Raw genomic sequence first — 13442 nt, 5'->3', positions numbered from 1 at the left:
CAAGATTTAATTATGATGATCTATGTTGCAAATATGTTTGTGGTTATTCATGTTACTTAACAGCATGAAACCAGGTTATATATTATGCCATATTAAAAGTCTTAATAATGTGCTGTAATGTTCTAAAACACAATTTGTTTATGTTGATCTGTAAAAGATATACAACTAAGAACTGCACTTCATTACACTTCCTTCTCAACAGGCTTTAAGATTTCATCTGGATTATCACACTGGCTCGCTGCGACATTCATTTATATTCGCATAGCAACATTGTATTGAAACAATTCAAATAATTTCAGAAGAGTTATTTTTACAGCAGGACCTTACATTCTGTTTTGATATATTGAGACATTACTTCAGTTATCAACTTTGTTCATAGAAAAACAATTTTTTGTCAGAATAAAAGCTCCTTTTTAGTGGCTCCATCTGAAATCTCACTTGTCAGAGTTCTAAAAGTAGTCTTTGAAAGTAATCATCTCTACCGCATGGCAATAACAAAACATAACAATAAAAAAAAAGAACGCTATTGACCATTATGGATTACCTCTCTGCAGCAAGTGTCAAAATGTTGTACAAGTTGATTTTAATTGAAATGAAGTGAAACCAATATTAAGCAGAAATATTGATTAAATGTGTATGTGTATGCAATAGGTTACACAGAGCCACCACAGACAGGGTTGGAGTTACAGCAGTGTTAAATCTAATAAGTGGGAATCAAATGACACCAGTCCTGGACACATTGTTAGAACCTTTGTACAGAAATCCAGTTTTTCAGTAGATCTCTGTTACAAGTGTGATGATAAGGTTGCAGCAGGGTTTCTGTTGCCGTACAGATTCTCCCGCAGGAAGCCCAGTGTCTTCCTCCAGGCATCTTCCTGAGCATGAGAATGAGACACCATCTCTCCACCCCATAAGATCATTGCTGCAAATACAGCAAGCAACAGATACAGTCATCTGGTAGAAATCATTCACAGACAAAAAATATTGTGTTTATATAAACACAATTTTTTCTAACTTCACTCTGCATCATAGACTGTATAAAACACTCTGCACACAACATCTGCACGCAAACAATAAAAAGTGACAGGATATTATAGAACTGTTTGAGGAGGACTCACTAATGAAAGAATAATTCTTATAGACTGCAGAGCACCACCACAGACAAAGCAACAGGGAAGTTTAAAACGTGTACTGCAGTAGTAGAACTAAATGGAAGAAGGAAGGACAGGAGAAAGGAAGGTCCATCTGTATTTTGATTCAGTATTTTGAACAAGGCAGCACAGTGGGTCACATAGGCTGAACTGAAATGAGATGGCCTGGTCTACGGATGATTTTTTACATTTCAACCTAACATTTTTCAATGTTATTAATATTGGCATCGCTTTCATAAAGACCAGATTGCTTTGGGTTTATTACCTCTTTAATTATTACAGATTTAGGAAATATTCACTCCTGTTCACCAAGCGTGACCATGGTGGAAGTAATTTGCCCTCTTATAACAGTTCCCTGGAGACAAATTAATCCAATTTGAGGGGCCAGGCTAAGGGTGATTCAAAGTAACCTAGATGAAACAGTCAGTCAGAAACAGTTAGTGGGTTCTGTGAGATCTAGCCAGAGCAACCACCTGGTGTCCGGGCCACAAAGGGACCTGGTCGGGCTCTGTCTGAAAGCTCAACGTGGAATCACCATCATGTGGGACCATGTGGCAAAGGCATGTGGATTGTATGTTGAGTAGGCCAGGCGGTAGGTAATGGGGAGAAGTTCTACGAGGGGAGGTCTCCAGTCGTATGTCTAGGAGAGGAGATGAACTGTCAAGTGATCGCCACCTGATGGTGAGCTGGTTGTGATGATGGCAAGCTGTTCCGCAACTCAGGAAAGCAGGGTTCGTGTTAAGTCAATTAGATGCTGACTTAGCCATTGTGGGGCAGATGAAAGAGTACTTGTAGGAGTTCCTGAACCTGTCCTGTACTCTGTGGATGAGGCAAAGTCTGAAGACTATGGGGAAACCTCACCACATGTGGATGAGATTTGCCTGAGATCACACTGCTCAGCCTCCTCAAGCGAGAGGTGTCAAGATCCTCGGCACAAATTCAAACACATTTTCTTTGTATGGTGCAGTGGTGAGGAGAGTGTCCTCACAGTTTGGGAACATCAGAACCACATCATGATGACATCATGATGTGGTTCTGTTGGTATCATCACATGTGACCTCCATAGCATTACTGAATAAATAAATACAAATTTGTATGTTCCTAATTAATGTAAATATCAGCAATAAGTATTAGTCTGACAGACAGTTAACTTAATTAGTGCAAAACTAACATTAATGTATTTGAGATGAAATGGAACACGATGAATTTAAAAACATTATCATAATTTCCACTTACATCCACTTTGAGTGAGGGGTCAGTCGGGATGGGCAATAGCAGATCACGGGAAATCATCTGGTTCTCCTTGTTGAAGCGAATGTTTGAAGCATTTCTGATCGGAACAAACCAAAGACAATGTTAGATCTAATATTGTCTGTGAGGGAGTAAATAAGCATAGTAATACTGTTCTTGTTGGTTAATACTCAAAGCAAGGCATATTAAGAATGTTCTCCAGGTTTTTTTTTCTTGTTAACAATCAAGACTCAATCAACAACACTGTAGAAGATGATACCATTTCTCAAGTTAAAAAGCCCTGGTATATCTCACAAAGAATAAATGTCTGGCTATTGTTCACAAAATGTACAGTTCTATATACTAAAAAACCTCAAATCAGCATCGAACAAAATGATGGGTGGATGGTGTGTGTGCGTGTGCGTGTATAACAGAATAACATACTTGCTCCAGTAACCAAAGATGTCTGCCATGGTTCCATCTGCACATGACTCCCACTAATACACACTGCACAACTGAGCTAATAGAACGCGCGCACACGCACGCACGCACACACGCACGCACACACCCGCACACGCACACGCACACACACACACACACACACATTATCTCGACAGCTCAGCCACATTAGCAGACCTAAATATCTACCACTGAAAATCTGGAAACACTGAATACGAAAAAGTTCATAAATGTAAATAACTGGATAATCATTAGAGATAAAGTTGAGAAGAGTCAATCGGAGATCTTGTTTAAACCAGCATTATTTGAGTTCATAAAGAAAACATTTTAATGTTTTATGACAACGCACCAACAAAAATGGAATTAAAAATATCCAACTTCTTCAATTTCAGTTGAATAGTTGTCTTACCTTTACAACTTTGGAATAAACTGCCATTTTAAGGGTAACACTGGTGCCCAGGGAAAAACCCAACATGGCGATCCTGCTGCCAAGCACGTGAGGATCCTGCTGCAGGACTCTGTAGGCCGTCTACAGCAGAAAAACACATCAAACTGTTCAATGGCACATCTTAGGGTTGGATCTGGCAATGTGGCATGTTTTCCCCTTCACCTCTGTTCTGGAATTTCACCAACACAGTTACACTCCCCACCAAAATGACTAATGAAATAAAAATGATTAAAAATCAATAAGAACAAACTACAGTTGTAAAACAAACACCATGCTCAGGTCTGGACATGTAGTGACAGAGGAAAGAAAGACATCCACATTGTTGAGGAATTTTCCACTATCCTCACACATTACTGTATATGCCACTATATATTATTGTATATTACACTATATCTGTACAGGAGAATAGAGCCTGTCTAATTCCACAGATACTCACTTCTCTCTCTCTCAGCAGTACCAAAGGTCAGGTTATAGATAAAGGACCAACCAACAGTACATTGTAGTGTCTACGTTGAGGGACTTTCATATCTAACTCAGATGCTCCAGACAGAGAGGCACCAACTTCAACTCTCACAGACTTTAACTCGTTTGCGTATTTCACCAGTGACAAGACGTAAGGACACAGTGTGATTTAGGAATGCATACTTTAGGCTTAACTATCCAATAGGATGTGAACACCTACATGTAACATAGAGAGTGACAGCAATTCTAACCATTCATGGATGTGCTGTTAGAATGGGTGACACAAGTAAAGGGAGATATAATGGGATGCTGTGGGAGACATCTTCAGACTTGGGGGTGAGAATTGCTCATGTTACTCTGTTAGCGTTTGTTTCACCTTCTGGTCTCCTTGATGCATCAAGACTACATTAAAATCTTCTGCATAAGACATCAGCTGCTGCCTGAGTTCTCCTTTCACCAGCTTGCAGACAACTTCCATTAACACACATGTTTCACATCTTTTCACACATTTACTCTGAGTGTTCTCATTATTTTTGATGCACTGTAAATGTTTAATAACAGTCAGTAGAATTGTTCTAGCCAGTGGTAAATATCACGTACCTACCATCGGCTTAAAAACCAATCAAAAGTCTTTAGTTGGATGCAAACTTCAGAAAATTCCCATGTATTGAAAGCTGCTTAATCTTGGGTGAGATCTTTGCCAGAAAAATAATTTATATATGAAAAAAAAAGGTTCAAATACAGAAAGAAACCTCTTGTAGTTAATTTGAATGTTTTAATGTTGACAACCACTAGCTTAGCAAACACGGAATGAGGAAGGAATTGAGCCATTGGGTGTTGCAGCCATGCGGAAAACACCTCAGCCACAAGGCACCCCACTACTCAGAACTTCTAATCATTCCTACACACACATAATGAGTGCATACTATAACTTGGGGCTTTTGAGACCCTTTCCCAATTTAATATTCCAGGGTGAAAAGAAAACTTAAGTCAGGAGCTAGCTGTGGAAAAAAATAAAACAACAACTTGCAGTTAAAGAACCAAATACTTGGGGAATGAAACTATTGCTCTATGTCTGCTGGAAGTGCAAGTATGGATACTAGTTTTTTTAAACACTTCTTGGATAACCATGACGTGGATTGACTGCAATTCAGACATCTTACAGAGCATTTTGGGATGAACCACCTCAGACTGTAGGGGGTTTATGAAAAACCTCAGAACTATAGAAGTGAGAGGTCAAACGTCTTCAAGTGTCTAAAACAAATCCAGGTTCTCTTGATTCAAACCTTCTTCAAAAACCATTACCTGGATCAATGAGAAACTTCACACATAATACAGATATGTTCAGTATACATTACAATACATATTTTTGGGATGCTGATTGGATTTACCTCAAAATACTCGTTGTCCACCATCTTTCCTGTTTCCTGGGGGATGTTCAGGTAGTCAAGGGCCAGGCAGGCGAAGCCATGGGAGGCCATCAGAGCTGCGCGGCACTCTACCAACAACCCTCCAGCACCCCACAGGTCAATGATGCCAGGGAAAGGTCCAGGTCCTTCAGAGTAATTAAAACACCAACTGTCAATACTATGATCTCCAAAGGGCCAATATTGTGTAAAATACACTACCGTTCAAAAGTTTGGGGTCACTTAGAAATGTCCTTATTTTTCAAAGAAAAGCACTGTTTTTTCAATGAAGATAACATTAAATTAATCAGAAATACACTCTATACATTGTTAATGTGGTAAATGACTATTCTAGGTGGAAACGTCTGGTTTTTAATGAAATATCTACATAGGTGTATAGAGGCCCATTTCCAGCAACTATCACTCCAGTGTTCTAATGGTACATTGTGTTTGCTAATCGCCTTAGAAGACTAATGGATGATTAGAAAACCCTGAAAACCCTTGTGCAATTATGTTAGCACAGCTGAAAACTGTTTTGCTGGTGAGAGAAGCTATAAAACTGGCCTTCCTTTGAGCTAGTTGAGTATCTGGAGCATCACATTTGTGGGTTCGATTATACTCTCAAAATGGCCAGAAAAAGAGAACTTTCATGTGAAACTCGCCAGTCTATTCTTGTTGTTAGAAATGAAGGCTATTCCATGCGAGAAATTGCGAAGAAACTGAAAATTTCCTACAACAGTGTGTACTACTCCTTCAGAGAACAGCACAAACAGGCTCTAACCAGAGTAGAAAGAGAAGAGGGAGGCCCGTTGCACAACTCAGCAAGAAGACAAGTATATTAGAGTCTCTAGTTGAGAAATAGACGCCTCAGGTCCTCAACTGGCAGCTTCTTTAAATGGTACCCGCAAAACGCCAGTGTCAACGTCTACAGTGAAGAGGCGACTCCGGGATGCTGGCCTTCTAGGCAGAGTGGCAAAGAAAAAGCCATATCTGAGACTGGCCAATAAAAATAAAAGATTGATATGGGCAAAAGAACACAGACATTGGACAGAGGAAGATTGGAAAAAAGTGTTATGGACAGATGAATCAAAGTTTGAGGTGTTTGGATCACACAGAAGAACATTTGTGAGACGCAGAACAGGTGAAAAGATGCTGGAAGAGTGCCTGACGCCATCTGTCAAGCATGGTGGAGGTAATGTGATGGTCTGGGGCTGCTTTGGTGCTGGTAAAGTGGGAGATTTGTACAAGGTAAAGGGATTTTAAATAAGGAAGGCTATCACTCCATTTTGCAACGCCATGCCATACCCTGTGGACAGCGCTTGATTGGAGCCAATTTCCTCCTACAACAGGACAATGACCCAAAGCACACCTCCAAATTATGCAAGAACTATTTAGGGAAGAAGCGGAGCTGGTATGCTGTCTGTAATGGAGTGGCCAGCGCAGTCACCAGATCTCAACCCCATTGAGCTGTTGTGGGAGCAGCTTGACTGTATGGTACGCAAGAAGTGCCCATCAAGCCAATCCAACTTGTGGGAGGTGCTTCAGGAAGCGTGGGGTGACATTTCTACAGATTACCTGAACAAATTAACAGCTAGAATGCCAAAGGTCTGCAATGCTGTAATTTCTGCAAATGGAGCATTCTTTGACGAAAGCAAAGTTTGAAGAACAAAATTAATATTTCAAATAAAAATCATTATTTCTAACCTTGTCAATGTCTTGACTATATTTTCTATTCATTTTGCAACTCATTTGATAAATAAAAGTGTGAGTTTTCATGGAAAACACGAAATTGTCTGGGTGACCCCAAACTTTTGAACGGTAGTGAATTATTTCCTGGGCTTTTACTATCCGTTAATCCCAGAAAGGTGTAAAATATGGGCCCTTTTACCTCCAGAGCATATGGAGCTTTTTTCCTTTTCAAAGCAAAAGTCACTGCATATTAGCAAGTTGCAGTTGGCTTCCATTTTTGCTTTTGCGTAGTTGGCTTTCATGTGGGTTGCTGGGTTGTCTACCTTGACTACTGCATTGACTCATTTGTCAGGTTTGTACTCCTTCCTGAGTTAAGAATCTGATGTTTGTGGAAACAATCATGGTTTGTCAAATTTCTGTAGGTTACAGATAGTTGGGTTTAGCAGTTTTCAGTTTGAGTTTGAGGTAGGACAAGGTCTTCCAACCAAATATGTTGTTATGGCCGAATAGTAAAGAGGTTAATGAAGTTAAGACTAGTGACTCCAGTAGAGAAGAAAATATAATTGTATACCCATCCATCACCTCAACCACCACACCCCAGGTACCTTCAATGATCCTCACACTGTCAAAGGTTTTGCCAAACTTTTCAGCCCCCGACCCCAAAAAATAAGGAAAAATTGGCAGAGGCTTGTGGCCCCCGGAGTTGGTTGAAGCATACAAAGACTTCTGATTTCACTAGAATACAGCAAAATCATCCTCATGTACATGTTACAATGTCTCCAGTGGTGTTGTAAATTGACCTGCAACAGATGATGATGCTTGCCTATTCTCTCAGCTTAGGGCACACATGGGGACAAAGAAGAACAGCAAGTTGATGAAAATTGTCACTTTTATTTTATATTTAACTGTTATTTATTTATCATTTATCTATTATAGCTTAGACATTTTATTTAATTTCTGTAAATCATCTTAAAACTACCTGGGGGCAAGAAAATGGTTCCAGTGAGTCCACGATCTGTAACTGGGATCCGGCGGACACCAGGTGCCATGTACCAGCGCTCCACCAACACAATGCCCAATGGTACCTGATCCTTGAACCCTTCAGTCTGCTGCCCCTGGTACACTGAGATGACAACCTCCATGGGAGTCTGGACGTTCATCTTTCTCAGTCTGATGGTTAATTGGAAACAGTTAACTCAGATACTAATTACTGATCAAATAGATCAGGGCTGTTCATTTTGAAAAGCCAGCCTTCACCAGGTTTGCTGCCTGGATCTGGTTGGAGACTCCACAGTAGACCCATAGGTTCAACCCCAGAATATGTCCCACCAAGACTGGGATCCTCTGAAACTGTGAATCAAATACTTTAAACAAATATTATATTTTTGTAGAATTAAATACAAGGTTTTAATCGAGGTTGTTGGGAATTTCATTTAGCTGATGCTTTTATCCAAAGCGACATACAATAAGTTAAAAACTGTTGAATAACAAAACTACAACTGGTGCTAAATATTCTTTGAAATGAAATTGTTGGACATTTTAAAATATCAATTTCACATAATTTCATGGTTTTAACTATTCTAATTTACACTACTTTGTTATATGTTCACATTTCACACTAGAATGGCACTAGAGACTAACCTTGTCAAAGATTGATCAGGTTTTAACAAATTTCACACATTCATAGATATCAGTTACCTAAATGTGCCAGATTTTTTCATCAAGATCATTCCCTGGGAAAATTAAAATATTGAAAAATGTCCCATCTCACAACGTGGAAGTAAAATAGTGAAGAAAATGATGATAGTAGAGGAAAAAAATCCTTTTTCACTGGTACATATCCCATCCTTCCAATTAGTTTCATGGAAATCCATTCAATTGTTTTTGTGCAATGTTGCTTACAATCAAACAAACTAACATACAAACCAAAACACAAACAGGAGTGAAAATATAACCTACTTGGCGAAGGATACAATGTGATTACATAAATCATTAAAATTATAAATTATTATTAAAATTGACTTTCAAAAAAAGATACATTTTACAAAATCATGGACATTTGAAGTCATTTTTATACAAACCGTTCACAGTCCCGGTGGCATTTGCTGTGTAGTGAGCAAATGCCTCCCAGATGTTTCCATCTTCACTCTTGTGGAGGGCATGTATTGTTAGCTGTGAAGCAGGGAGGACATCCTTGACCAGAATGAGGAATTTCTCATCCATGAGCCCTCTGGACGGCTGGACTGACACGTTCACACAACACTGTCTCTGTTCCATCCTTCACTTTACTCAACTGACTTAACAACAGCCTGATCAGCTGCCAGTTACAGGAATATAGAGCAGACTAAGGAGCAGAAAGTCCAAGACCATTGCCCAAAAGCACCCTGTCCAATGAGCTTTATGCACCCTCCAGATTAAAGAGTAACTGAACTACAGGCCAAATGATTCAAACCTGTTTCATGGTTGAATGGTTGTGGTTTGAGGTGTTCTTTGTTGTTCCTGGGTCCATGCCCAAAAAGTAATTCCAAAAGGTCCTGGAGTAGAGCTATGCGTCCCTGTAGCTTAGTGAGATCATCAAGAGAGCATTTCCAGGAGGTGTTCCCAAGCTGCTTACCTTGGTTTCAGTTAAAATATTTGATGTGGTATTGTGATGGAAATAGGTTGACATGAAAACCAACACAGGAAGGAGGATTGTTACAACCATTAAGTGCCAAAATGTTGTATTCCAGGGGAATCCTACAAGTCTACTCTCATATCCAATGACTCAGCCTTTGTGACGGATCAATAGAGATGTGACAGAGGACAGCTGGGTGTTCCCAACGTTGTGGAAAAAAGCCAGCTGATCATAAGAGACATTTGTCAGATTCTTGAGCCTACCTCTGGCTTTAAGAACTATGTCCCTATTTGGCCAAATAGTAACACTGTAACTTTGTTTGTGTTCAATATACTCTGTGTAATTTTGCTTCTTGACCAGTATTAAATGCCTTGAAACTTGGTTGAGCGTTGATTCAATCATTCAGTGTAATTGTTTATAGGGTTGCAAAGGGGCGGAACATTTCAGGTAAATTTCCGGAAACTTTCCGGAAACTTTCCATGGGAAGTTAAACTCGGGAATTTTGGGAATTTTGAATTTTGATTTTTTTTTTACCGCAAATTAAACGCTGAGCAATAAAAACGTCATTCAAAACTCTATTTTAAAGATGTATGGAATGCAGCACACGCTGCACGTTGAATTTCAACCCTGCACTGTGCATTCCTCCATCACATGCGCAGTGCATTCTTCCATGTGCAGAGAATCCTGCTGGATGATGTGTTTGGGAAAGAGTGACTAGCAGCCTGAGAATCCTCAAACCAATAGCAGTAGCTATTGCCCAGATAGAAGGTGATGATGCCATCTTGTCAGATGTTCAATGTCTGTTTGCTGAGATCAAAGAAGAAATCCAAACTGCCTTGCCCACTTCCCTGCTGCTCCAAGCAGAGGAAACCGCAGTGGTCAAATCGATGGAGAAGATTAGACATTAGAACATTAGGACAAGTGCAGACAATCTCAAGGGTGGGAAACAGAACTAAGACAGGAAGTAAAGACAGAGACACAAAATGAGAAAATTCAAAATAAAAGAGGAAATGGAGAACTAAGATTTGAACAACCAAACAGAACACAAATCTAAACTTAAGGAAAACAAGGTAGTATCCATGACCTAAAAAAAGTCCATATAACAGAAAATCCAAATAATCTTTCAATGTTCACAGACGAGAACCATGACAGTAAATTGTTTTTCATTCTATTTACGGTGTTGCAGTATGGGTTAATACGGAGCCCTCCTGGTATCAGGTGAAGAAAAAGAAAATCTGTTCCCTCAGTTTAACAAACCGTTCCCTCAGTTTATCTAATGAAGTCCTTCAGAGGGCACAGATTATTAAACTGAGGGCACGGATTAGTAGGTTAATTATAGTGCTGGGTTCAAATCAATCAATAATACATGCATACCTTTTCCCATGGGTGCATGAAGCTTTAACCCCATTACTCTCGCTTGGCCAGTCATTTTGGCAATGACATCTGGGTGCCTGCAGAAATTCAACTCGTCAAAATGTTTGGTAAACATCCAAACACTGTCACAATGTCAGATGACTATGTGAGGATGGGGAAATCGCATTCATGTCCATTCAAAAGAGTCTTGTTTCACCAGTTTTGTGGTGCATCTTTCACGTGACTTAACAAAATGAGGCTCATGTTATCAGTGTTTCACTTTTCCTCTTATGATGTCTGAGTGTGCTTTGTTTTAACACATATAAATTAACAATGTGACGATGTGAACATTAAGTAAAGCTTCTGACCTCTGGGTGAATGATTGTATGCATCAGGCTGCTGTCTGGCTGATGAGATAACTGCATGATTAAGCAGGTGTATCAGTATTCCTGACAAAGTGCTAGATGAGTTTATTTTCTAAAGGTTATTCATCTTTTGTACTGATGATTCAGTCAGGAAAGTTTCAATCTAAGCCATAAACCTGCTTCAGCTGTGAGGCACACATTACATCCAGAACCAAGGACCAAAATAATTCCTCTCACTCAACTCTTTTTCTTTTACTTATCACCTTAATCACAGGTGAGAAAAAAAGAGGTTAGAACAGGGTTTCTGCCAGCATACAGATTCTCCCTCAGAAAGAGCAGCATCTTCCTCCAGGACGCCTGGTCATCATCTCTCCGCCCCCCTAAGCAAATAAAGACAAAGGCAACACAAACAGTTGTTAAAACTGTCAACTGTCTTTCACTGTCCACAGTTTCTCAGTCTGAAGGTGTACCCACACTTATGACGTGAGGAGACTGATTTAAAGTTGCTGGCTCTGGTGTGCGGCGTGAATGGAGGTTCAATAAGGTGACCAGTGTTTGGGTATGACAGGACAGTCAGCAGGTGGCTGTTCCCTGCTCCTTCCATCATCTCCTGGATCTGGAAGTACAAATCTCATATTTGTCAGATGGTTCCATGATGTGTTTGATTTTATTTTTTATGTGCAATCCTTGAATAAATTAGTATTTTCTCAATGCTGTTATTGTAACTGAACTGAATTGAAGGACAGACATATTTCAAGGGATAAGGTCTCAGTTCCTCTGGGATTTTAACAACCTTCACATTAAAGAAATTAATTCAAACCAAATACAGGAAACTATCCTCTAAAATTGCTTGTGTTTGTTAGTCTCAAGGCCAGAAAATTCCGAGAGGTATGAGAGAGACAATAATGATGGATGTTCTATGGCCACTGTTTGTTCATATACACTGATATTTTCTACCTGATTGGTAACATCTCGCCAAGAGAAGTATTTCAGGAATTAAGAATTTACAAAAATTTAAAATGAACTTTGTTTCACACAAAGCAGGAGAAACTAATTCAGTAACAAGAAGAACCACAAATATGATGTTGAGAGACAATCAGATACATGTTAGTGCAGGAAGCTTTATTACATCAAATGGTGAAATCTGACAACTGACATATTGCTTCTCTCCTCCTCTGCTGCTGTGACCCTGTTTGCAGGTTCCACTGTTAGAGAGGGAGAGGGGCTGGTTTGTCTCAGACAGTATAAGTTTATAAGAAATTAAACAGATTCATGACAAACTGACATCATCACTCAGACTACAGACAAACGTTTGCCATTACCTTAAGCACCGCAGCATGTGTTCTGCTCACACAGATTTCTGCCATCCTGTTTTCTAACCTGACTACTGTCTTTTAGGCTTAAATAATTCATTCACACAGGAAATTGTGATGTCAGTAAACTCACGTCCATTGCAGACTCATAGGCTGGCCAATTCTGATCATCTTCACCTAAAACCAGCAACAGAGGACACTGGAGTCGTCCCACCTGCTCAGAGACAAACAGGGGTAACTTTAGAATTTGAAATCTTTGTGCAACACGTGGCATCATGTGGGGAATCATTTAACTGTACTGTGGAGATACTACATTCTAAATTTACCATTGAAAAGGTTGAGATGCTTCGAATGTCAAGATTCCTGAGGATTTTTGTTCATGAGATTTTGAGTTGGAGCAAAGCAAATTTGAATGTGTCCACAGAAAAATAAATATAGGGTGATTTATCTTGTCACATCAAACTGTCTCCTTACACTTAATAAAGTATTCAAGAATTCTGTTCTTTTTATGAAGATATGTTTTTTTCTTACTATTGATTACTATTGCTATATTTTACATAGCTTAAAAGCTATGTAAAATATTACTATTATTATTATTTCCAAGAGCTTAAAAAAACAGGTCAACTGGACTTGGTTGAGTTTCTTGAAGACGTGAAATGTCTTCAGAAACTCAACCAAGTCCAGTTGACCTGTTTATTTTAGCACTTGGATATACCATTACCTGGATGACTGGTCTTCACCGACATACCATTATTATTGTTTTAATCATACAGATGTAATTATTAGTTAATTGACCCTCAGTTGTAGCCAAATCATTTTCTCCTTTTGAATTTTGAATTTTCTAAATTTGTGAAATTCAAACATTATTCATCAGAGCAATTCCAATAGGCCTGTAAGTTTGAGGAACCTAACTAGATAGAGGCTTTAAATAAGCACATTAGGATTTCTGCCT

The 13442-nt window shown here is 39.2% G+C and overlaps 1 protein-coding gene across 1 annotated transcript; it reads right to left on the bottom strand.

Annotated features, from left to right (window-relative positions):
- Positions 1 to 785: 785 nt before the first annotated feature.
- LOC118109373 (peroxisomal succinyl-coenzyme A thioesterase-like) lies at positions 786 to 9122 on the bottom strand. The gene is given in 9 exon segments (XM_047339777.1): positions 786 to 875; positions 2388 to 2481; positions 2826 to 2862; positions 2865 to 2901; positions 3250 to 3369; positions 5142 to 5305; positions 7825 to 8021; positions 8102 to 8195; positions 8927 to 9122. Coding segments are annotated over 9 exon segments (1029 nt in total).
- Between the last annotated feature and the right edge of the window lie 4320 nt (positions 9123 to 13442).

This window comes from Hippoglossus stenolepis, chromosome 5 (assembly GCF_022539355.2).
Source record: "Hippoglossus stenolepis isolate QCI-W04-F060 chromosome 5, HSTE1.2, whole genome shotgun sequence".
In the NCBI taxonomy this organism is placed as follows: Eukaryota; Metazoa; Chordata; class Actinopteri; order Pleuronectiformes; family Pleuronectidae; genus Hippoglossus; species Hippoglossus stenolepis.
Note: the sequence above shows the minus strand (reverse complement) of the source record. Positions and strands in the feature narration are given on the sequence as shown.